The 22,752-nt window shown below is 40.8% G+C and overlaps 1 protein-coding gene across 3 annotated transcripts in view; it reads right to left on the minus strand.

Annotated features, from left to right (window-relative positions):
• PYROXD2 (pyridine nucleotide-disulphide oxidoreductase domain 2) overlaps positions 1-22,752 on the minus strand; it is a 39,850-nt gene that overhangs the window by 5,469 nt on the left and 11,629 nt on the right. Inside the window, exons 5-15 of one of the 3 annotated variants that reach the window (XM_069067164.1) lie at positions 16,381-16,536; positions 14,249-14,402; positions 12,540-12,601; positions 12,294-12,391; positions 9,600-9,741; positions 9,146-9,280; positions 8,470-8,542; positions 7,893-8,049; positions 2,204-2,358; positions 1,237-1,313; positions 300-420 (exon numbers count right to left, since the gene is read on the minus strand). In XM_069067164.1, coding sequence (XP_068923265.1) covers positions 300-420; positions 1,237-1,313; positions 2,204-2,358; positions 7,893-8,049; positions 8,470-8,542; positions 9,146-9,280; positions 9,600-9,741; positions 12,294-12,391; positions 12,540-12,601; positions 14,249-14,402; positions 16,381-16,536 — 1,330 coding nt within the window. Of the gene's footprint in view, positions 1-299; positions 421-1,236; positions 1,344-2,203; positions 2,359-7,892; positions 8,050-8,469; positions 8,543-9,145; positions 9,281-9,599; positions 9,742-12,293; positions 12,392-12,539; positions 12,602-14,248; positions 14,403-16,380; positions 16,537-22,752 lie in introns of all 3 variants that reach the window. The other 2 variants (XM_069067163.1, XM_069067165.1) reach the window with 2 other exon arrangements.

The following is a 22,752-nucleotide window of genomic DNA, read 5'->3' on the forward strand; positions in this document are numbered from 1 at the left end:
TTTTGTGCATTTAAAAACATTATTATGGTAATGGGTCAATAGGCTTCACTAGACTGCCAAACGGCTCTGTTACAACACAAAAACATTAAGAACTAACGATCTAGATACCGCAACAAAGATTTCAACATGGAATTCTAAAGCCAAAAAGTTCATTCATACTTGGAGTGTCAGCAGTAAAAAAAATTCAAAACTCTATGCCCCTCACACATTGGTCCATTCTCTTTTCTCCTTCTGAAAGGCCCGCAACCATCAGGGACCTATACTACCCAGGGAGTGCATGGGGAGCACTGATCACATACCAGGATGAGCACCACTGCCACAGAGATACAGACCCCGGATTGGGGAACGGTAGTTGGAGTGTGGCGGCAGCGGTCGGGCAAAGTAGAGCTGGTCCAGGGACATGGCTCCATGGAAAATGTTCTATAAGTGATAGACAAGAGAGCTACTGGGTCACTCTGTTTTAAATGCCCTGTCTTGCAAAGAGTTAGGTGTCACAGTGGAGAGAAGACTGGACTTGGATTCAGATTGGTCCTTACTTAGAATCCAGCCTTACCCATTTACTAGCTATATAAATATGTGTGTCACTTAACTTCTCTTTGCCTCACTTTCCTCATCCATATAATGGGAATAGTAATAGCAGCACCTGCCTCCAGGGTTGCTGTGAGGATCAAATGAAATAATATCCTCAGTCAACAAGTATTTTTAAGCACCAATTATGTGCAAATTTGCATTTTGCAAACCTTAAAGTGCTATAGGCATGTTAGATATTATTATTATTGGATCAACACCAGGCTGAGAAGGGAGATGTCTTATGAATGAGAGTGACTTGGTAGGAAAAAAAAAAGAGACTAAATCTAGCTCCAGAGACAGAAATCCAGAGGTGACATGGGATCAGAGAGCGCTCTCTTGGACAGTGTCAGACCAAGGAGGTAGATATAGATGTTCAGTAGGGAGAATAAGACACATTTATTACCCTCAGAAGCTGACTTCTACTCCTGCCTCCTCTCACCATCCTGTATACCCACCCACCTCTCTGGTGCCCTTCCAGCCAGGGCCCGGCCACCTCTGTTTCTCACTTTATATACTTTTCAGGCCTCTAGACCTCAAGAAGGTTCTGGTGTCAAGATGAGTTTAAAGGAACAAAAGGTAAAGAAGGAAGCTCCAGGGCTAGCATGGCCTCATTAGGACAAGTCGAAGGGAGAAGGGCATGGGGAAAAACTTTAGCAGCATACTCACACCCCCAGGAAGTCCAAACACCCTCTCTAGGTCAGGTGGTGTCAGGATGTCTCTGCCAATCACTGATGCCTTGAAGCCTGGGGCATAGGACTCAATGCAGTCAAACACTAGGAATTTCAAACAGTAGGGGAACAAGGATGTATGAGCAGGAAGGTCCACAGATAAATGGCCTGGCTATAGGCAAAGGATTCTACAAGGGCTAAATCTGTTACCTAACAAAAGCCCTTGAATGAATAAAAGAGCATTTATTAAGTTTTAATTCTAAAACACTCACAAAACTGGTTCTACCCTCTTTTAATACACTTCCATTTATCCAGATTCTTGGGGAAATATGGGGTCCAGAACAGAAGAGAATGCTCCACATGTGATCAGATCATGGCAGAGTACAGAGAGACTATCATCACCTCTTTATTCTAGACCAAAGGTTCTTAACCTGTAGTATATGAACTGGGTTTTAAAAATTGATCACTATATCTCAATATATTTGGTTTCCTTTGTAATCCTATGTATTTTATTTTGTATATTCAAAAACATTATTCCAAGAAGGGATCAGTGGACTTCACTAACTTGCCAAAGGGCAAAGGGGTTCATGATACAATAAAGGTTAAGAATACCTGTCTAGACATTTTGAAGCCTAAGATTGAGATGACTTTTTTGTTTGCCATATTTCCCCACTGACCCTTATCTCAAGAGACTTGTAAGGAATGATTCCTATCTTTGGTGATACTTTCATGGGGAACCAAAGTGCCAAGAAGGAGAGGAAGGAGAGACAGATAACCAGGAGTTTCCCAAAGATCTTGATTTCCCCTATAGGTAGGGGAGGAAAAGCTGGAGGAAGATAGAAAAGTAGGGTGAATGGGACACTAGTGAGAGAAGAATAGGGTTTGGGGTAAGGAAGAATGAGATAAGGTTTTCAATCTGTAGGCATCATTCTGGAGACAATGATTGAGTGTATCCTTTGTTTTACCTCTGTCAGCATAAGCATTTTTCTCTTTCTCATCCCAGACCTTTCCACCTGTCATGGTATAGGGAGTGTACTGAGTGAAGAGCGAGATAACATGGCAGCCAGGAGGAGCCAGGGTGGGGTCCAGTGATGATGGAATACAAAGTTCAATCATGGGCCTGAGTCAAGGGGAGAGAGGAAGAGAGAGGATCAGATCTCTTGAGAAGTATGAGATTCAAAAGAAAACTTCAAGGGAATATGGTCTGAGATCACTCTCTTGGAGAACTACCAGTATTTTAGAAGATCCTACAAATCAGTTTATTCTTCCTTGGATCCTTAAAGCAATTATCTTCCATAGTCTCAGGGAGAACATATCTTATAACCTATGTCAGGAAGCTGTCAATGAATCTCCCTCATTAGTTTCAAACTCCATTCTTGGATCTAATTGGTGGCTATCATTTCTATCCTTAGCTATAGAAGAAATAACAAAGCAGGTGAAAAATATATTTTAAGGAATTTTCCCTGGTAAGTATTGTAGGGATTTGGGAAAGACACACTAATAATAATATACTGTCAGGGGTGGCTGGGTGGTGCAGTAAATAGGGCACTGGCCCTGGAATTAGGAGGGTCTGAGTTCAAATCTGACCTCAGACACTTAACACTTACTAGCTGTGTGACCTTGGGCAAGTCACTTAACCCCAATTGCCTTGCCTTCTCCCCTCCAAAAAGCAAATAATAATAACAATAACAATAATAATATACTGTTAATGAACCTATGAATGGATTCAGTCATCCCAGAAAGCAAATTGGAATTATGTCCAGAAAGTGACTAAAATGTCCCTATCTTTGAACCCAGATATTCCACATCTAAAGAGGTAAAAGACAGAAATGTCTTTTATATATATAACAATATTTTAAATATATAACAAAATATTCATATGAGCTGTTTTGTGATTGCAAAGAACTAGAAACAAACTGATGTTTATCAGTTGAAGAATGGCTAAACAAATTATGGGATGTAGGATTATAATAGGGTAGAGTGGTAGGGCAGCCATGTGGTACAATAAATAGAGCACTGGGCTTGAAATCGGGAAGACTCGTCTTCCTGAGTGCCCCATAGAGCCTCACATAAGTGTGATGGAATGTTACTGTGTTATATAACCATGAGGAATAGGAAGAATTCAGAGAAGTATGGGAAGATGTTTAAATGGTTTCAAAGCGAAGTAAATAGAACCAAGAAGATAACCTTTTAATAGCTACAGCAATGCAAAGAACAAAAAATTTAAAATGAATATTATATAATTTTAATGGAGCTGGGAAGGAGCTAAGAAAATATACCTCCCTCTCTTCTTGGAAGGGGTGGGAGATGCCAGATGTAGAGCATTGACTATACTGTCAACCTTGGCCGACACCTTGGTTTTGCTAATCTACCCTTTTTCTCTCTTTTTAAAAATTCCTTGTTTACAAAGAATGGCTCTCTGGGCAGGAAAATAGAGAAAAAAAATATTTGGAAATGGAAGTGATTTAAAAACAAAAATTATTTTTTTTAAATGTTAAAAGAATTTTCCCCTCATCTCTCTTTTTTTTGAGGAGGGGGTATGGCAGCAATCCATTACCTGAAGGGAGAACAAATGGGAGTGATAGGATTTTGACATTAACCCTTCCAAGCTTCAGTTTCCTTTCCTGTAAATATGAGGCACTTGGTTCAGAAAATTTTTATAGTTCCTTTGAGACCTAAAATCTATGGTACTAAGAAAGGGGTGTGTGTGTGTGTGTTTGTGTGTGTGTGTGTGTGTATGTGTGTGTGCGCATCTTGCAGAGAAGGGACATAGGGATTAGTGTTATGTGGCTCCAATGAAATAATGCATGTAAAAAGCTTTGCAAACTTTATTTGCATGTCATTAGTTATTATTCTTGTTATCATTATTAAAAGGGAAGTAGGTGGTTAAGTTCAAGAAGGATATTGCTATAATAATGAGTAGCTGACATTAACCTCACACTTTAAGATTGACAAAGCACCTTACATACATTATCTCATTTGAGCTGCCCTCAAATATAGGTACTATGAATAGTACTAACCCTCTTTCCACCAATTAGAATATTAAGAGTACTAAATTTACCCATAGTTACAAAGCTAGGAAGTATCTGAAACAGGATTCAAATTAAGGTTTCTGTAGATGCTCAGTCCAACACTATTTCCACTATACTGTATTGCCTTATAAAGCTGGGGAAATGTATATATCTGTATCTATCTCTACATATATAATTATAGACCTTTATCTATAGATACAGATGTTCTATGTAGGCCTATAGATAGAAAGATAGACAGAAAGATAGATAGACAGACAGACAGACAGACAGACAGACAGATAGATAGATAGATAGATAGATAGATAGATAGGTAGATAGATGGATGAATAGATATGAACAAGAGATGAGAAAGGGCCATTTGGAATAGGAAGTCAACAACAGAACTCAAGAAGAACAGAGAAGAGGTAATTGATTCAAGAGCAACTAATAGGATTTATGGAGGCAAGGGAAAAATCAAATATAATGCCAAGGTTTAAAGCTTAGGTGATGATATTGTCAGTTAGGGTTTGGGAAAAAGATCATCAGTAAGCAAGTAAGTGTATATACTATGTGTTCATACTATGGGTTAGGCACTGAGGGATACAAATACAAAACCAAGACAGTCATTGCCCTCAAGGAGCATACAATCTACTGGGGGATATGTCATGTTCCTAACTAGAGGCTACATATGAAATCATGTAATATAAATTACATGTAATATGAAATATGTGACTGACAACTGGAGGAAGCAAGAAAGCCATCTTGAAAGCAGTGCTTGAGTGGAAGCTTAAAGGAAACCAAGGGTATAAGTCCAATCTAGCTTATATTGAACCATATTTTCTATTGGGACATAAAGGTAGAGCTGTGCTATGGACTATATGATAGTCACAGTTGACTTTTAGGAGGAAGGTCAGTGATGAAGATAGTCATTTGAGTAAAGGTGATTGTTAACTCAAAAGAATGAATTTAAAAGAATGTAGGAAGAGGAGAAGACCAAAGGCAAAATCTTAAGAAAGAACACCATCAAAGAGTTGAGAAAGAAGAGTCATTCACTGAAGGAAACTGGGTCAGAGAAGTGAAATGAGAAACAGAGAACTCCTTGGAAACCAACAGAAGAGAATTTATTCAGAAAAAGGGTGGTGAACAGAGTCAAAAGTTATGAGGGAGATCCTGGAGGACAGAGGCTAATTAAAAACCTTTGGATAGGGCAATAAAGAGGCCAATGGTGACCTTTTAAAAAGTAGTCTCCATAGAGTGGTGAAGATGGAAGCCAGGTAGCAAGCAGTGAAGGAAAAGGTGGGTGGTGAGGAAATAATTAACTACATTTCTAGAAGTTTGATGATGAAAGAAAGGATAAAATTCATATATACATGGGTGATAGCTTGATAGGTTTGAAGGTCAGAGGGAAAACTTTTTCAGGATGGGTAACAACTTAGCACATTTATAGGAAGATGGAAAGAAATCAGGTTAGAGGGAGAGAGAATGATTGAAGATGTATGAGAGAAAGAGAAGAATACAAGTTCATTTTTTCTTTATATCCCCAGCAGCCAGTACAGTTTTTTTCCATGTAGTAGCCACTTAATAAATGCTGGCTGGATCAGAATGGGTTGGATTAGATTGGAGAGGGGATGACAGGAGGACAGAAGGTCCTAGACAAGGAAAAAGCAGATGGATTCAAGGATGCAGGGTAGAGCCTTGACAAAGAATAGTGATGCTTCAAGCTCTGAGAAAAGAGGGAAGAAGATAACAAGTAAAGATATTGAGAAGTTTTGAAGTATGGAGGGAGGGGGTTGAGGGAGCTCCCACCAAATAGCCTCAATCTTCTCGATGAAATTGGAAGCTAGGTAATTTACTAGGTGAGAGTTGGGGGGTAGGTGTGCTGGGCCTTGAGGAAAAGAGAAAAGCTTTGAAATAGTTGCTGCAGGGAATAATATAAAGAATCAATAAGAGCTGAATAGGATTGCTGAGCAACTGTAAGGGCCCACTTGAAGTTATGCACCATAAATTTATAATGGGTGAAATCAGCACAATTCGGTGACTTTTTCTATTGATGTTTGGCAGCTCAGGCACAGGAAGGGAGAAATTGGTTGGAGGAGGGTTGCCCAGGGTTGAAGATTAGCAAGTTAGAAACACAAAAAAATCTGGTGATTATAGAAAAAGGGCTAATGAATCTCTGAATTGCTTGACTGATTATAGAGGCAAATGAAGCCAGAGGGGGGAAGTAAGACAGGGTGAATGGAAGAGAGTAGAGGGATGGAAGTCATTAGGTGAAAGAACAGTTTAGTAAGGGAATAGGAAAGGTACAAGAGTTGGAGACTTAAGTTAGAGACTATTGCTTCAGAGTCCAGGACCTGGGCAGTGGTGCTGTCATTGAATAGATGAAAGTTGTCAGAGTTAAGGAAGTTGGGGAATTAAGAGGTCAAGGTGTTAAAAGTCACAAGTATAATTGTAAGATCATAGATCCAGAACTGAAAGGGAGCTAAGTGGACCATTTAATCCAGCAGCCTCATCGTACAGATGAGAAAATTGAAGCCCAGAGATCATGCTTACAGCAAGTGGCAAAATCTGGATCTGAACTCAGATCCACAGATAACAAACCTAGTGTTTTTTTCCACTGTGCTATCCTGCCTATTTATGGGATGATGGGAGTAGTGAGAAAAAACTATGAGTCAGGTAATAATGTCATTGAGAAATTTAAACAATTAATTATTAATAAGCATTTGTGAAGCACCTTCCATGGGTCAGGATACAAGGGCAGACACAAACAGTCCCAGCCCTCAAGGAGTTTACATTCTATTGGGTGAGACAAACAGGTACATTCCTAGGCATATACAAACCATATACTGAACAGTTTTTAAGGAACAATGATCTAGCAGCTCTGGGGATGAGGAAGGAGAGGAGTGAGTGAATGTGAGAGATGTTATAGATGGTGAAATTGGTAGAAATGATAACATTAATTAATGTCTGATGAGTAAATGATTGAATGAATGACTTTATTACACTACAAATTGGGCCTTAATTGCTATTCTTTTAGAGAGACTACCTCAGCAATCTGGCAGTACATTGCAAAAACAATATAAATAACCCTTTGACCAAATACTTGGGAATATATACTGTAAGTGCTATCAAAAACAAACAAAACCAGGAACTCTCTGTTTAAATGTTTTGAAAGCCACAGTAGGTATGATTACAAACATCCTCCCTCCAACTGAACATAATCTAAATGCTCACCAATAGGGGAATGATTAAATAAATAATGTTACATTATTGTGATGGAATTCCATAAGGCAACTAATACCAACAAGTGTAAGGAATACAGAGAAATCTGTAGATATTTTTATGAGATAATGCAAAATGGAAAAAAAGCAGCCCAGAAAAATGGACCACATGCTGACTGTGATCACAAATGAGGAAAAGTAAACGATAATGAATAAACAAAAGAAAAACAAACCTTGATGAGGGCTTGGGAGTCACCAGACAGCTGTTATAATACTTTATGCACTGAAATTAATTAATTCAAATGTAAATAGTTACAAAACAAGTTTTCAGTGTTAAGTTTGTATAGATCATTTAGTAAAACCATTAAAAATACAAAGTGGGTCTCCTTGTATTTGGGCCTGGCACAGCCTAGGCACAGACCCACCTGTGAGAAGGGATCCCCTTGGTGGCATCCTCAAAGGCCTGGTGGAGGACTTGGGTATCTTCACAGTTCAGGTGGATGGAACACTGGTGATGGGGCAGGGGTTGACCACTGGTGGCATTTGGTGCAGCTAGGAAGTTGGGTAGCTTGTCAACAGCCACTGCGGATTTCCAAGAATGAGCCAATAGTATTGTATTACTAAAGGAAACCATAACTTCAGTTCTTCAGGCTCTTTTCCCTGCTGGTTTTCCCTCCACAATGGGTAAGGGGCACATAAGACTAGAAAGTGGAACATGGAATCAGGATAGAAGTGTTTCACTTCCCAAGACCCTGAGGCAAGGCTAGAGAAAGGAGACAATGTTGGTGAATCTGCTTTAACAGAAATGATGAGGCACAACAATCATAAGGGACAAATTAAAGTAGATTCCTAATAAAAGATGCCTCCTAAATAAAATTACCCTCCAGCTAAGCTTCTAAGAAACTTAAGTTTGCAATATCAATGTGAAGCATGCACAGAGGGAAGAAACTTGGCTGCTTGCTTTCTGTCTGATTTCCTTGTGATCTAGGGTGTCAAACCTACCATTAATCTTGGTGACTGGTGACTGGGTGTCCAACTGAGAGATTCTCTTGATGAACGCCTCAGGGAGCTGCTCCTACAAGAACACACACAATGAGCTGTGGGGGATGCTAGCCTGGGCATGATTGACTGACATGTTTTGAAGGGGCTTATATACTAATGGGAGCTGGGGACAGTCAGAGTCCCTGAAGTTAGGCCTCCAAAGCCAAAGAAATGGATAAGCCTCTTGGCTCCATTTTCCCTTTCTTGATGCTCCCTAGTTGTCCCCACCCTCCACCTTACTTTGTATGTATTTTACATGTACTTATCTGTATACCCAGTAGAATGCAAGCTTCTTGAGAGCAGGGATTGTTTCACTTTTGTCTCTATCCCCAGTGTCTGGCACAGTGCTTGGTCCATAGAGGTGCTTAATAAATGCTTGAATTGAATTGAATTTCATATTATCCCTTCCTTTGAGAAAAAATGTTCAGGGCACATACAAGGGATAGAATGGTACCTATATCATCAGCAGGTTAAGATGCCAAGGGGCTGAATAACTCCAACTCAGGAGGCCTGTGATAACTATCCAGAGTTTGTCATTTGCTGTTTTTTCTCCACTGTGGCTGCCCACTTTTCTGTCCTTTGCCCTCTTTCCTTCTCCCCTTCCCCCAGCCTTAGCCCACATACCGCAGCCTCTCACCTGGGGTGCCAGCTTCAGGAAAGTGATCTGTGGAGACGCGTTGGACAGCACCAGTTTGCTTCTCACTTCAGTTCCGTCCTTTAGGACAACTCCTTGGACTTGCCCATTGCTGTTCACCTGTACCTTATCCACAGTCTAAAGACCAACAAAGAATGGGTGCCCATTGGGCATCGGTTAAGAATATCAATATTGGGCTCTGGGGTTCTTGCAGAAAGGTCAGAGGTGCCTTCATTTGGGATTCATCATAGACTTCACCCACAGTTTTCATCACCCCTACATTTAAATGCTGCCTATATCCAATCCCCAGTTCCTCTGCTAACTCTTTGTGTACATAGCTTTGAAGTGGTTCAGTGGTAAGATATAGGCCAAGAAATTTCTACCTTTATACGCGCCATGATCAGAATAAGGAATTGAGAGTTATAAAGGGGTTTGTTGAGCATTAGTAGCAGCTTACCTTTTCTGTGAAGATATTTGCTCCATGTGCTTCCGCTGCCTTGGCAATAGCATGAGAGAGGGCACCCATGCCACCTTCTACATACCCCCAGGCCCCTTTCTTCCCCTCTAGGCCTCCCATTACATGGTGTAGCAGCACATACCTAGTAGGGAGATTGTTGTTGTTCAGTCACATCTGACTCTTCATGATGCTATTTGGCATTTTTCTTGGGAAAGATACTGGAGTGTTTGCCATTTCCTTCTCCAGCTCATTTTACAGATGAGGAGACTGAGGTAAACAGAGTTAAGTGACTTTCCCAGGGTCACACAGCTAGTAAGTATCTGAGGCCAGATTTGAACTTAGGTCTTTCTGACTCCAGACCTAGCAATCTTTCCACTGTGCCACCTGACTGCCCCAGTGGGGAGGGGGGGGATTCCAAGAGTTATTTAAAGGTATCTGTGATCTCACCAGCATTAAAACTCTCACTATTAATGTGCACCCTCTCTCTTTCCACATCTCTGTAATTCTTATCCATGTCTTTCTTGACATCTTCCATAGAGAATTAAGCCAGTGCAGAAGAGGCTCTCCTCTGGTTTTCTTAATACTTGAGAATGCCAGCGGAATGTCAACTGTCTCTCATGTTCCATGACTGGCACACATCATGTTCCAGTCATGTTGCCTTTTATGTTGCCTTGATATGACTTCCTCCCTTCTTGTGTATCAGTCAGCATTGGGAATGCACCATAGTCTACACACACCTACCAGGAATGTTTTCCTACAAAACTGTCATGTTCCATAACTCACAACCATCTAGCACCACGAGCAGAATATCAGTGTTAAAGACATGAACTTCGGGGCCAGCAAATTAAGACCTAAATGAGTTTAATTCTCTCGAGTATATGATTGACCAAAAGAAGGATGAGAAACACCTAAGAGATGAGGGAATCCAAGTCAGGCAAACTAAACATATCCTTCTTAATACAAGCTTCATGATTTGTAAAAAACAGGCAGATATTCTTAGTCATCATGACCATGTCTCTCCCTTACTCAAGGATCTTCAGGGGCTCCCATTACCTCTAGGATAAAACACACACTCTTCAGGCAAGCATTTAACCTCCTTCACAGTCTGGTTGTTTCCAGACTCAGTTCATCTTATTTCCTTTCATGAACTCCAAGTTCCAATGAAACCAATCACCTTGCCAGTCCCACATAAGACTTTCCAGCTTCTTTCTCTGGATATTTGCCTATCCCTGGAAAGTCCCTTCTCTTTTCCCTAGTTTCCTATATGGCTCATGTCTCAGTTGGGATTACCTTCCTGATTGTCTTTCTTGATTAATCCAGAGATTTAATAATCTCTACCCTCTAATTAACTGGTGTTTTCTTAACTTTTTATTTGTTTACATTCCCCATTAAAATGCAGCCTCTTTGCTGCCTGGGTCTGTTTTCCACCTTTGTCCTTGCATCTCAGGGACCACAACAGTGCCTAGCATCTGGTTGTTTGTCCTTCATTTTCGAGGAGGACCAATGATGTCACAGAGTGATGTCTTGAAAGTTGTCGGTCTCACTCTCTCTTCCAGAGTTATTGAAGTCCAGTGGCAAGACAGAAGTCAAGATGACTGGCAGTGGTTTGGGATGCAGCAGATGACGTTGGAGTCTTCAATGTATAATCAATCTCTAAGCACTCCACAGTGCCTGTTTTCGCTGCTTTCATGGCCCATTGGAACAAATTGTTCTCCTCTGCCCATTCCTTTGGGGGAAGTCTTTGCATGTATGGGGCAAACATTTCCTTAACTCACAGACAGGTTTGAGGCCCATCAGTTACCCTCAACCTGGTGTAGCCCATCTGCTGAGATAGTTTTATGGAGGCATGGGTTCTGTGCAAACTACGGCTTCTTGTAGTCACAGGTGAGAGCTGAGCGAATCAGGTGGACACCAAAGGTGGATGAGGAGCCCTGAAAAGGGCTCAGCAAACCCTCACACCAGAGGTGTTAGTCCTCTTGAGCACCCCACACACCCCCTAGCATCCGTTAGGTGTTGAACAAATGTTTGTCTAATTGAATTCAAGTGAGATAACTTATTTTTAACCTTTTTTCTCCCTCCAAGGTAGATGTTCTTAGAGGTGAAGGATGTTGAATTGAAGGCCCCAAAAACTATGACCTACGCAACTGTTTGATTGCAAAGCCTGACCTAGTCAGGATGGGATAATTTCTAAGGCTCCATCCAGCCCAAATTCCTTGGTCCTCAGATTCTAACTGAAGGATGGTAGCTCCTGTCATGGTTTCCACCCTCTCCTCAGTCCTCAGAAATTTCTAACCTAGAGGAAAGCAGCTGATCCCTCCCTAGTTTAAATACACCAAGGTTCAGAAAACCAACCCAATGCAGCATCTTTTGCTTCCCATCAGAAATACCTGCTGCTTCAAAGTACCCTTCTTTTCACCTTGTGTACACCAAAGTACCTAAATCCTAGTTTATTGTGTCTTATTACTACCTCATGGATTTGATTATCAACCTGTTCTCAGAGAAAAGGGTTGGAAACCTTGACATCGAAGATGTCCTTAAAACAGAGAAGAGAGGGAGATGAGAGGGGAAGGAGAGGGAAAAGGGAAAAGAGGGAAAGGAGAGAAGAGGGAGAGGAGAGGGATATTATTTTGGTGCAGGGTTTTGCTTAATTAAATTCCCCCACCCTGTGCACCAACATTGGTTCCCCTCACTCACCCACTTCCAGGAGTATAGGGACTTGTCATGGCCCCAATTACAGCATCTGTGGCAAGAGTTGCTTTCAAGGGCTCAGACTCAAACCATTCATTCAACACCTAGGACAGTAAAAGGAAGGAGGAATCGATAGCAATCACTTTTCCTCCCAGAGTACTTTCATTGTGCCTAGCTCAGATTAGGGAGTTGGAGATTAGGTGTGTACAGTTCTGATGGGAACAGAACCCTCTGGTCAAAAGTATCACCTACCTTAGTAATTGGGCCAGTGATAACTTGGTAATACTGAGGAAGCTGTGTTCCTAAAATCAGACCTAGAAAATAAGACCAAAAAACAAACAAAAAGAAATCATTATCCAAAATATGATAGAAAGGCTAATGTCACACTCAAATGCTGCCTCATAGTGTGAGGGTGATCCTGTGTTCCAAAGGCAATGCTTTCTTGCTATTCCTCACATATGACACCCTATCTCCTGAGCCTTTGCATTGGCTGTCCCACATGACTAGGCTGTTCTCTGTTCTCACCTCTACTTCCTGGCTTTCTTTAAGACTCAGATCAAATTTATACCTTCTGAGATTAATTTCTATTTATACTACATACATCTTATGTCTACCTAAAATCAATTTGCATGTTATTCCCCTCCCTACCAATGCATACACACATACATACTCCTTGTGCCCTTAGAATGTGAGTTTCCTTGAAGGTAGGGACTGGTTTTGCCTTTCTTTTTATACCCAACACTTAGCACAGTGCATGGCACATTGTTGTTGTTTTTATAGATGAGGAAACTGAGGCAGAGTGAAGTGACTTGCCCAAGATTACACAGCTAGTAAGTGTCTGAGGCTGGATTTGAACTCAGGAAGATGAGTCTTCCTGACTCCCCAGTGCTCTATCTACTGTGCCACCTAGGTGCCCACATAGGAAGAACTTAATGAATGTCTGGTGACTTTGCTTGCCAGTAGAACAGCAGGCGTACCAAGTTAGAAAGACTTTAAGTATGGATCCAGTGACTCCCTATACATATTGTCGAAAGACCAGCCTAGCTAGGTTGGATGAGGTTCAGCATGATTGGTGTAATGACTTTTTAGGTCGAGGTGACTGTCCCAAGACTCTTGCGTCACATGGGATTTTGTCTGCGTTGATGGAGGGAGTGTCCACACCAATGAATGTATAGATCCTCGAAGTGGGAGAAATTAAAGAGAAACTCTGACCGTAGTCTTTGAGCGCATGAGAACTATTGGGAGAGTATTATGAATCTCTGATTTTTATTTAAAATTTTAAAGACTGAATCTCGTTATCTTCCCCAGATTGGAACTATAGCGGCTACTTATGTGTCCCACCCCACTGCTCCCAAAGGTTCGCCATATTAATGCTGAACTTAGTTTGGATGCCTGGTTGTCTCCGCCCACTGAAGGTCAGAACTCCTGAGCTCAAGAGATCCATTAACCTGAACCTCCCTTGGCATTATAAAAAAACCATCATGACAGCAAGCTGAATCTTTGATCTTTTAAACTCTTCTGCTGCTATCTTATTGCTTTATTTTGAATTTGGAGGGACATTTACATGCTTTTGGCTCTAACAGGGGCCAATCATTTATTCCTTGATTCAGAATCGGACCATTTCAGAGAATTAATATGAATTTGCTTGGTAGTCTAAAGGCTAATCAACACTAATCAACAATTTCTCAGGGGGTAGGAGGAACAGGAATGCCTACTCTTCTCTTAGAAGTTCTGGGTATCATGGAAATTTGCCCAGTGCTTTTGCAGAGGTTATCAGAGGAACATAAGGTTAGACCTGGAAAACACTTCAGAAGCCATCTGGTCTGTCCTCCTCATTTTAGAGATGAAAAACTCCATGGAAGTCAAATGATTTGCCCAAGGCCATATAGGTACCATCAGACATCAATGGAAGGATCTTCTAACTCTGGAGCTCATCCACCAGTATGGCCTTTGGGACCTACCTGCTTGTAAGAGGGGTTTAAGTGTGAAGAGAGTCGTTAGTCTCTGATGCAGAGAGCCACATTGAAAGGCAGTTGTGTCTACTGGGGAGGAGTCTAGCAATGGATCAATGGCTGATGCCAAACGATTCATGAACACTTCATATTTGGGAAAAGCCTGAAAAAGAGGAAGACAATATAGCACTATGATTGAACTATCAGTGGGCAATCCCTACATATTTCATTCTGTTCTTGTACTTCCCACTCATTTGGGCTCTGATCATCTCTAGTTTTTCAATATTGTCATTTCACTGTGACTTACTTTTTACCCAGGCTGGAAGTACAGGGGCCACTCATGGGACAGATTCCATTGATCCATCATGGGAACTTTGACCTGTACCACCTGGGGCATCTTGGTGGCCCTGCCTTCTTGCTAATGTGGTGCCATGTTCAGTTGTTTCTTCATTGATTGAGTTCTGCCAATGTTAAATTTTGTTGGCCAAAGGCAAAGCCCCAGTTACTCTATCCTGGTTATAGTGCCGAGGAAACCAAAGACAACTGATTCTGTATTCCAAAGTCAAGGAATCAGTTTAATGGGTGAGATACGATCTTCAGCAAGTCCTTGGCCCACTGTACTTTAATAATGCCTGCATCAGAGTCATTTTGTTTTAATGCAGATATTCCTATGGGTTAGAAGTTATATTCAGGCATTGTTCATCTTCCCTTTTTCTTCCAATGGATTTGAAGTCTGCTTACTGTGATCCCAGAAAGGATTTTTTGCCTCATCAGAGACAGAGAAATGCCCAATATGTCCAAAAGAGGTAGTTATTGTGGGGTGGGAGGAGAGTAGCATTGAAGCCTTGATTTCATTATTTAACAGATGTTAAAAACCAAATGGTACCTTAGGCTAGTGGTGTCAAACTCCAAATAGAAACAGGGTCACTAAACCATATATAAGGATCCCTGTGGGCCATAGATTGACTTAGTTTTCAATGTAATATTATCTATGTTTTAATGTAGTTTTACTTATTTTGTTAAATATTCCCCAATTACATTTTTTTTATAAGCAATTGGGGTTAAGTAACTTGCTCAAGGTTACACGGCCAGTTATTTCTGGGTGTGGTGCTGAGTATCCGAGCCCAGATTTGATCCCCAGGTCATCCTGACACTGTGGAGCTGGTGCTCTTACTTGCTGAGCCACCTGGCTGCCCCTATCCCCAATTACATTTTAATCTGGTTTGGTCACATGTTTAACCCCTCTGCCTTAGACTCATAGAATCACAAATCCAGAGCAGGAAGGTACTGTAGGGATTATGTAGAACTATCCCCTCACATTATAGATGAGAAAAATGCTTATTAATAAGTAAGGATTGGGGGAGATTCAGAGTTCCCCCTTTTTCTATTTTCAAGACCCCAATCTCTGAAGGTTGAGTGAACCTTGATCTGACCCCATGCAACCTTACAAAAATCTCTAGTCTAAGGTGAATTCCATTCAATGAAGCATGGGTGGAGACAGACCCTTTTGTCTAAATTGGCCAAGATTGGGGATAATCTGGATATAGAGATAGTCTCTCAATACAAGGGTGACATAATGTCACTCTCAGCCCCTTTTGTAATATTCACTCTCTCATTAATTGTTAACCAATCAGGATTGATTCCTACCCTGAGGAACACCTACTCTTCAAAGGGTATATAAACGGTGAGCCTGCAATCAGGTCTAAGAGAGAGATGGTCAAATACTATTCTTTTATTAAAATACTGGTTTTATTAATAAAATTATTAAATTACACAGAAATTATGTTTCTTGAACCTTTCTAATCACCACATAGCAAGTTGAGGCTTAGAGAGGTTAAAATAGGCTCCCAAGGTCATATAGCTAAAGAGTAGTAGCTGGACCTAGGTTTCCAAACTCCATGCAATCAGTCACTCTCTCTTATTGTCCATTGCAGATCTTGACTTAATACCTCAGGTAGAAAGAATGGCATAGGGCTGAATGAACCTGCAGGGAATGTGGTATAACCTGATGTAAGATTTACAGACTTCTTTAAGATTGTCCAAGTCACTGTGATCTCTAGACCAAAAGGTTCCCAAGAAATCCCAACTGCTATTATTCCCAACACAGACCCAGCTCTAGACCAACAGGGAGGGGGCTGTACCTGAGCATCCTTTGGAGAAAACTGGGCAATCTGCTTCTGCGTTTCAGTCATGTCTGTCCATAGTAAAAGAGACCTTGGGGGTTTGCCTTGGATTCCTTCTTCCAGCATAGGTGTGAAGGAGTAGGGGTTTCGAAGATATAACTTCAGTCCATGTTTCTGCAGAAACATAAGCAGCCATGGCAATATTACATGGCGCCTTTTGTCCTCGTGAAGAATCTTTTTTGGACTCTGGGCGTGGGCACATAATTTCCCCATACCACCTCAGCCACTTTTTCCTTTTCATACAAATGTATGGGGAAGCCCTTGTGTATCAGCTCTTCCTTATTGATGGTCCTTGTAAACTCAATAAATAAATCTTATTATGAGAAAATTTCCCTGGAAATGTGTGCAGGTGGATTCCCATCATGAAAGAGCTCAAATTGTGTTAGAAGGGACCTCAGAGCTGTGTTTAAGCATGAAGGCTAGAGAAATTAAGTTCAAGGTTATTTATCCAGTTACTAACAGCTGGGCTAAGATCTCATCTCTGATGCTTACTAGTTTTGTGACTATGAGTAATCTATCTGAGCTTCACCATCCTTATTTTATAAAGAAGGAAATTAATATTTGCAATACTGACTTTATACAGTGGTTGTGAGGAGAGCTTTTTCAAAACCCTAAATGACTGTATAAATGCAAGTTATTGTTTGTATTATTTGGGAAGGGGAGGATTTGAACTGAGGTCCTAAGATTCCAACTCCGGGGCTCTTTTCACTGTATCATGTCAAAATTCTCACTATCAAAGTAATTTATTTGGGATAAGCATTGTCAGCCCCCAGCCTCAAACTAAATGTCAACATGTTACCTGGGAAGGCTAACACTGACTTATTGTCACATGGGATGGGGCCTGGGCTACTAATATCATTAGTATAGGAAATTCTTGGATGAGACACACCCTGTCTACCAGGGGAAACCAGTAACTTCTCTCCTATACGGGTTTCTCTGAAACATGAAGCTTTAGAAAGCTGCTTAGAACACTGAGAAGTTAAGTGACTTGTCCAGTGCCACATAATGAGTGGATTTCAGAGGCAAGCTTCTGTTTAGCTCTCTGTCCACCATATCATGCTATCTGTGTCACAGGAGCTTAGATAAATTTAAACAGTTATCACTAGATGACACATAATCTGAAAGTTCCAAGGGACCTTAGCTCAATTCAATTAGATAAACATTTATTAAATGCCTACTATATGCCCGGCTCTCTGCTAAGTGCTGGGGATGCAAAAAAAGGAAAAAGTCAGTGCTTGCCCTCAAGAAGCTTATAATCTAATTGGGGGAGGGGGACAAGACAACATACAGACAAATATATACAAAGCAAGCTATATATAGGATAAACAGTAAATAATTAAGAGAGGAGAGGCACTGGAATTAAGGGGAGTTGGGGGAGGTTCCCTGTAGGAAGTAGAATTTTAGTAGTGACTTAAAGGAAACCAGAGAAGTCAGTAATTAGGGCAGAGGAGGAAGAGAGGAACACCTCCATTTAATACATGAAGAAATATAAGTCTAGAGAGATTAAATTATTTACATCAGGCCACAAAAAAAGAGCATTAAAGTGTTCCTTATAAGGGGGGGTTGATTTTTTTTAGCATGTACCTATAGATATAGGTATAGATATATAGCTATAGATATACATACACATATACATGCATCAGTGTGTGTGCATATGTATTTATATGCACCTCTATATTTGTATGTACACTTCCCTTTCGAAGGGAAATTTTAAGCCTCATTTTAAGGCTAAAACTTATATTCAGAGCTGCCCAATATTTGAACCAATTAGGCTCAGAACCAGGATTAGAAATCGGGTCTCCTGACTGCCAGTTCAATTCTCTCTCCCCAGCACCATGCTGGCACTATAGGATATAAATATTTTGTTCACATTTGGGGTAAGAGGAAGGATAATGAGAAAGGTTTGCAAGCATGTGCTGCCTGGGAAACAAAAGTGCCACAGAGGGTGAGCATGGGAGTTCTAGGTACCTGAGGGAGCTAAACAGATGAAGAGTTCGGAGATGGAAGGGATGCTGGTAAATTCAGAATTCTACTAAGTGGGACATCTGGGAGATCATGGTGGGACATCTGGGAGAATTAGAATCAGTCAGTCAGTCAATAAGCATTTATTAGTGCTACTCTGTGTCAGGCGATGTCCTAAGTGCCAGGGATACAAAGAAAGGCCAAAGACTGACCTATGGGGGGACAGTGGGGGAGACAAGATGCGAATGAACAACTACGTACAAACAAGCTGTAGACGAGATAAATGTGAGATGACAGAGTGGTTAATAAAGCAGAAAATGAGGTGGGGGGAGTCCTAATATGTGCTGCAAGGTGCTACTGTTAGAACAATTATGAGGCATGAAGAAGTAGCTGAGAATCACCAACAATTAGTCGATAAAAAGAGTGATTCGGCAGAGGAAGGAGATGAAAACGGAGATGCCACGTCAGGAAAACATCATGGCTGAACTTCAATGGAAGAGTGAAGGTGGGAGAAAGTGAGAGACATACAAGGGAGTCAGAACTTCAGAGAACCTTGAGGAGCTTGGGAGAACATCATGGCCAAACTTCAATGGAAGACTGAAAGTCGGAGAAAATGAGAGAATTAAAAGGGAGTCAGAACTTCAGAGAACCTTGAGGAGCTTGGTCTGGAGGAGAAGCATTTTATTTAACATGAGATGGGGAGGTCTTTGTAGAAGAGCTGTACCTCTGGGCTGGTAATGGAGGTGGGGTTCATTTAATGCCTTGTTACCCAGGCATGTGCCTCCTCTGTCATTCCAGAGGGTGGGACCAAGGCCAGCTTTCTAAGCTCTCACTATCATATTCTCAGGTTAGGGTCATTGTGATATAAGGGGAAAAAAAAACGAAACAAAACCATAAATTGAGAATCATACAAATAACAGACAACCTAATTTAGAGTTTGAAGAAAGAAATGGAAAATGTTTCTTTTACTCCCCAAATTTTAAGGTGAACAGGAAACAGAAAATTCTAGTCTACAAACAGAGTATTTTATCTAGAATATGGCCAATTACCATTCATCCAGTCACATATTAAATTCTACTTTGTGCAAAGCACTGTTGTCTTTCCTTTTCTTTGTTATAAAGTTAAAAAACTGCTTATTTCTCTAACTTTAATAACATTTCATTAAAATGTAAATATGTAATATATTTAGTTACAAGTGTACTTTTAGGAAGATGTCCTCGAATTGATGCAATTAATTGTAGAGGTGTTAGGGGGGTAGTGGGAAAAACTTTGACAGGGTGTTCAGAAGCTTCAGGTCTGATCTCAGCTTTGCCACAATTATGCAGCATTACCTTGGATAAGTCCTTCTCTGGGCCTCAGTTTCTTCATTTGGAAAATGAACAGACTGGAAAGAATGATTTCTAAGGCCCTCCCAGGTAAAAATTTGTATATATGGGGTCTCCAAGACCCTTTTTGGGAGGGTCTGCAAGGTCAAAACTATTTTCATAATGTTTTAATTTCTCATGAGGTAAACACCAATAGATATAACCCACATCAATAAAAACTCTTTGAGGGTGTCCATAATAATATTTAAGAGTATAAAGGGGTATAAGGACCAAAAGATTGGCACAAAAAACTTTGTGAGATCAGAGGAAGGGATGCATTTCTGACAGGACAGGTGAGGAGAATCAGTTCAGATTTTAGTTCACTTAATGAAATATGGTGATACAAGGGAGTAGGGAGAAGGGAATGAGTGAGAAAGAAGGGGGAGGAAAGGGGACAGAGAGAGAGACAGAGATAGAGAGAGACAGACAGAGAGACAGAGAGAGAGAGAGAGAGAGAGAGAGAGAGAGAGAGAGAGAGAGAGAGGTGAAGGATGGGGAGGGGGAAGAGGAGGAGAAAAAAAAGGAGGAGGAGGAGGAGAAGGAGAAGAAGATGAAGAAGAAGAAAGGAAGGAAAAGGAGGAGAAGAAGAAGGAACAGAAGGAGAAGAGAAACAGACAGACAAAGGTAAACCGAATTTACTACCTTAGTAGGAGGTAAACTGTATTGTTCTTCAATTGAACTATGGGCATTACAGTGAATCTTTATCAGTTAAAACTATCATTTGGAATTCTGATTAGCTCATCAGTATAACTAGTTCTTTCTGAACTGAGTATTGGCTTTCCTTTTTTAAAAATTTCCAAACTTTTGAGTTTTTTTTACATAAAAGTTTATTCTTTCTCAAGCAATTCTGAAATTTGCATGTAAGTGAAAATGATGGGTTTTAAAATTTTGTTTTGAAAACAAATCAATTTAGCCATCTATGCCATCAAATCCCTATAATATCCCCAAATTATTTAATTGCCTTACCTTTGTTGAGTTGTCAAGGCTGCCTATTTTACAATGCTTTAAAGCTAAACTGAAATTAGGATTCATTTCATTTTTCCACATTATGTTCCCCACTCCCCCTTTTTTTGTCTTGTTGAGTCTAATTGTGCATTACTAAGAAATCCTCAGTAGAAAAATCCTCTTTAGGAAAAATGTTTGCTCTTCAGCTTTTTTTTTTAAATCAAATTTCCATAGGCTTCATTTTCAATAGGATAGCTATAGGGACCCACCAAAAACAGAATTATTATCAGGTTTATTCTGTATCTTTCTGTGCTTGGCAAATGAAATTCAAATTGAGGGCCAAATTTTATTTATGGGTCAAAGATTTCCCATCCTTGCCACACTTTCATAAGATAGCTACATGAATTGGGCAGAAACCTTGGTTTCTGGGGCACCTAGGTGGCACAGTGAATAGAGCACTGGCCCTGGAGTCAGGAGGACCTGAGTTCAAATCCAACCTCAGACACTTGACATGTAGCTGTGTGACCTTGCACAAGCCACTTAACCCCAATTACCTTGCCAAAAAAAACCCCAACAACAACAAAAAATAAACAAAACACATAAAACCTTGGTTTCTAAGCTGTTTGGATAACACCAGATGTGTTAGTCTTATTTCACGTGGCTGAGGGAGGGATGGGAGGCAGACAGGTCAAGCATGAAGGGAAACAATCGTACTGATGAGAAGGGACTAATGAGTCCAAGAAGCAGCTGGGCCTGGGAGCAGTAGTAGATGGCAGGACATGCTCAGAGACTGGCCACATGACCAGCAACTTCCCAAGTGCCCAGTACTCTGAGGCTCTCATCAGAGGGTTAGGGAAGGGAATGGGAGACAGTGATAATGCTGAGAGTGAAGAAGTCTTCACACCCTACCATCCCCAGGGAACATGGCAAGCTTCTGCCCCAGCTGGCTGCAGGCCTCTGTTCAGAGACCCCAGAAGCTGAGCCAGTCCACATTTCTTCAGCTGGCCTGGTTATGGAGTGACTGGTGGTCACTAAGCAGCCTCTAACCACAGTCATAATTTGTGGTGGTAGAAGATAGACATGGGTGTGGGGAGGTGGGAGGAGGACAGGGCAAATGATTCCAGGCCTTGGAGGGTGTGTATGTGCATGTGTGTGTGTTTGCGTGCACATGTGCGTGTGTGAAAAAGTATGCACCCTCACAACATCAATTCTAACAAGTTTCTATCCTTCACAGCAAAATCTGAGTTAATGTGACAATTGCCTGTGTAGATTTTGGCTTTTTATCTCAAAAGACTATAGAAGCAAGGAACCAAAAAAGGCGAAGATTGATTCATTCTTTGTATTTGTAGACTCAGAGTCTAGTACAGTGAAATAAATGCCTGTTGTCTCATTGATCGATTAAAAGAAATTGTCAGATGTTAGATGACCAATTTCCAAATGTGCACAGTAGTTAAACAGGAAGGCAGGAAGGGAGGCAGAGCTGATCTATGACAGTGGGATCAAAGATGAAGCTTTTTTTTGGAAGGAGGAAAAAAGGGTCAGAGTGGGGTGGGGGGAGGAACTCCGAGAGAGACATAAATCCTGTGGGGTTCAGACTTCCTGTCCAAGAAGCCATGATGAGTTAACAGTATCCAGAATCATAATGAAGTCAGAAATATGCCCAGGACACGTAGGGCAACTACGTAGCAGAGGGAATAATGGGGAAAAAAAAGGAGACCCGGGCATAGTCCTTAAAAGTGAGAAAATAGGCCCAGAAACATGATAAAGGTAGTAACTAAAAATTTAACATCTAATTTTAATCATAATGGTAATCAGTTTCTTATACACATTTCTTTCTCATCATTCTTTGTATATTGAAACATTTGTTTGTTGATGATTAAAATCAATGAAAAAATGAAATTTTTATTTTAAAAAAATGATAACAGAAAAAGAAACCCTAGACCTGTTGGCTCTCCTGTGGGATAAGCAGGCAGGCTGTTGTTTGGGGATAAATTCTGCTACCTCTATGCTTCAATTTTTTTCCCCTCAGGAATGAGATAACATATGCAAAGTGTTTTGT

Source organism: Petaurus breviceps, unplaced genomic scaffold (assembly GCF_028583685.1).
Source record: "Petaurus breviceps papuanus isolate PSGF00001 unplaced genomic scaffold, PetGlider_PUasm1.0 90740, whole genome shotgun sequence".
In the NCBI taxonomy this organism is placed as follows: domain Eukaryota; kingdom Metazoa; phylum Chordata; class Mammalia; order Diprotodontia; family Petauridae; genus Petaurus; species Petaurus breviceps.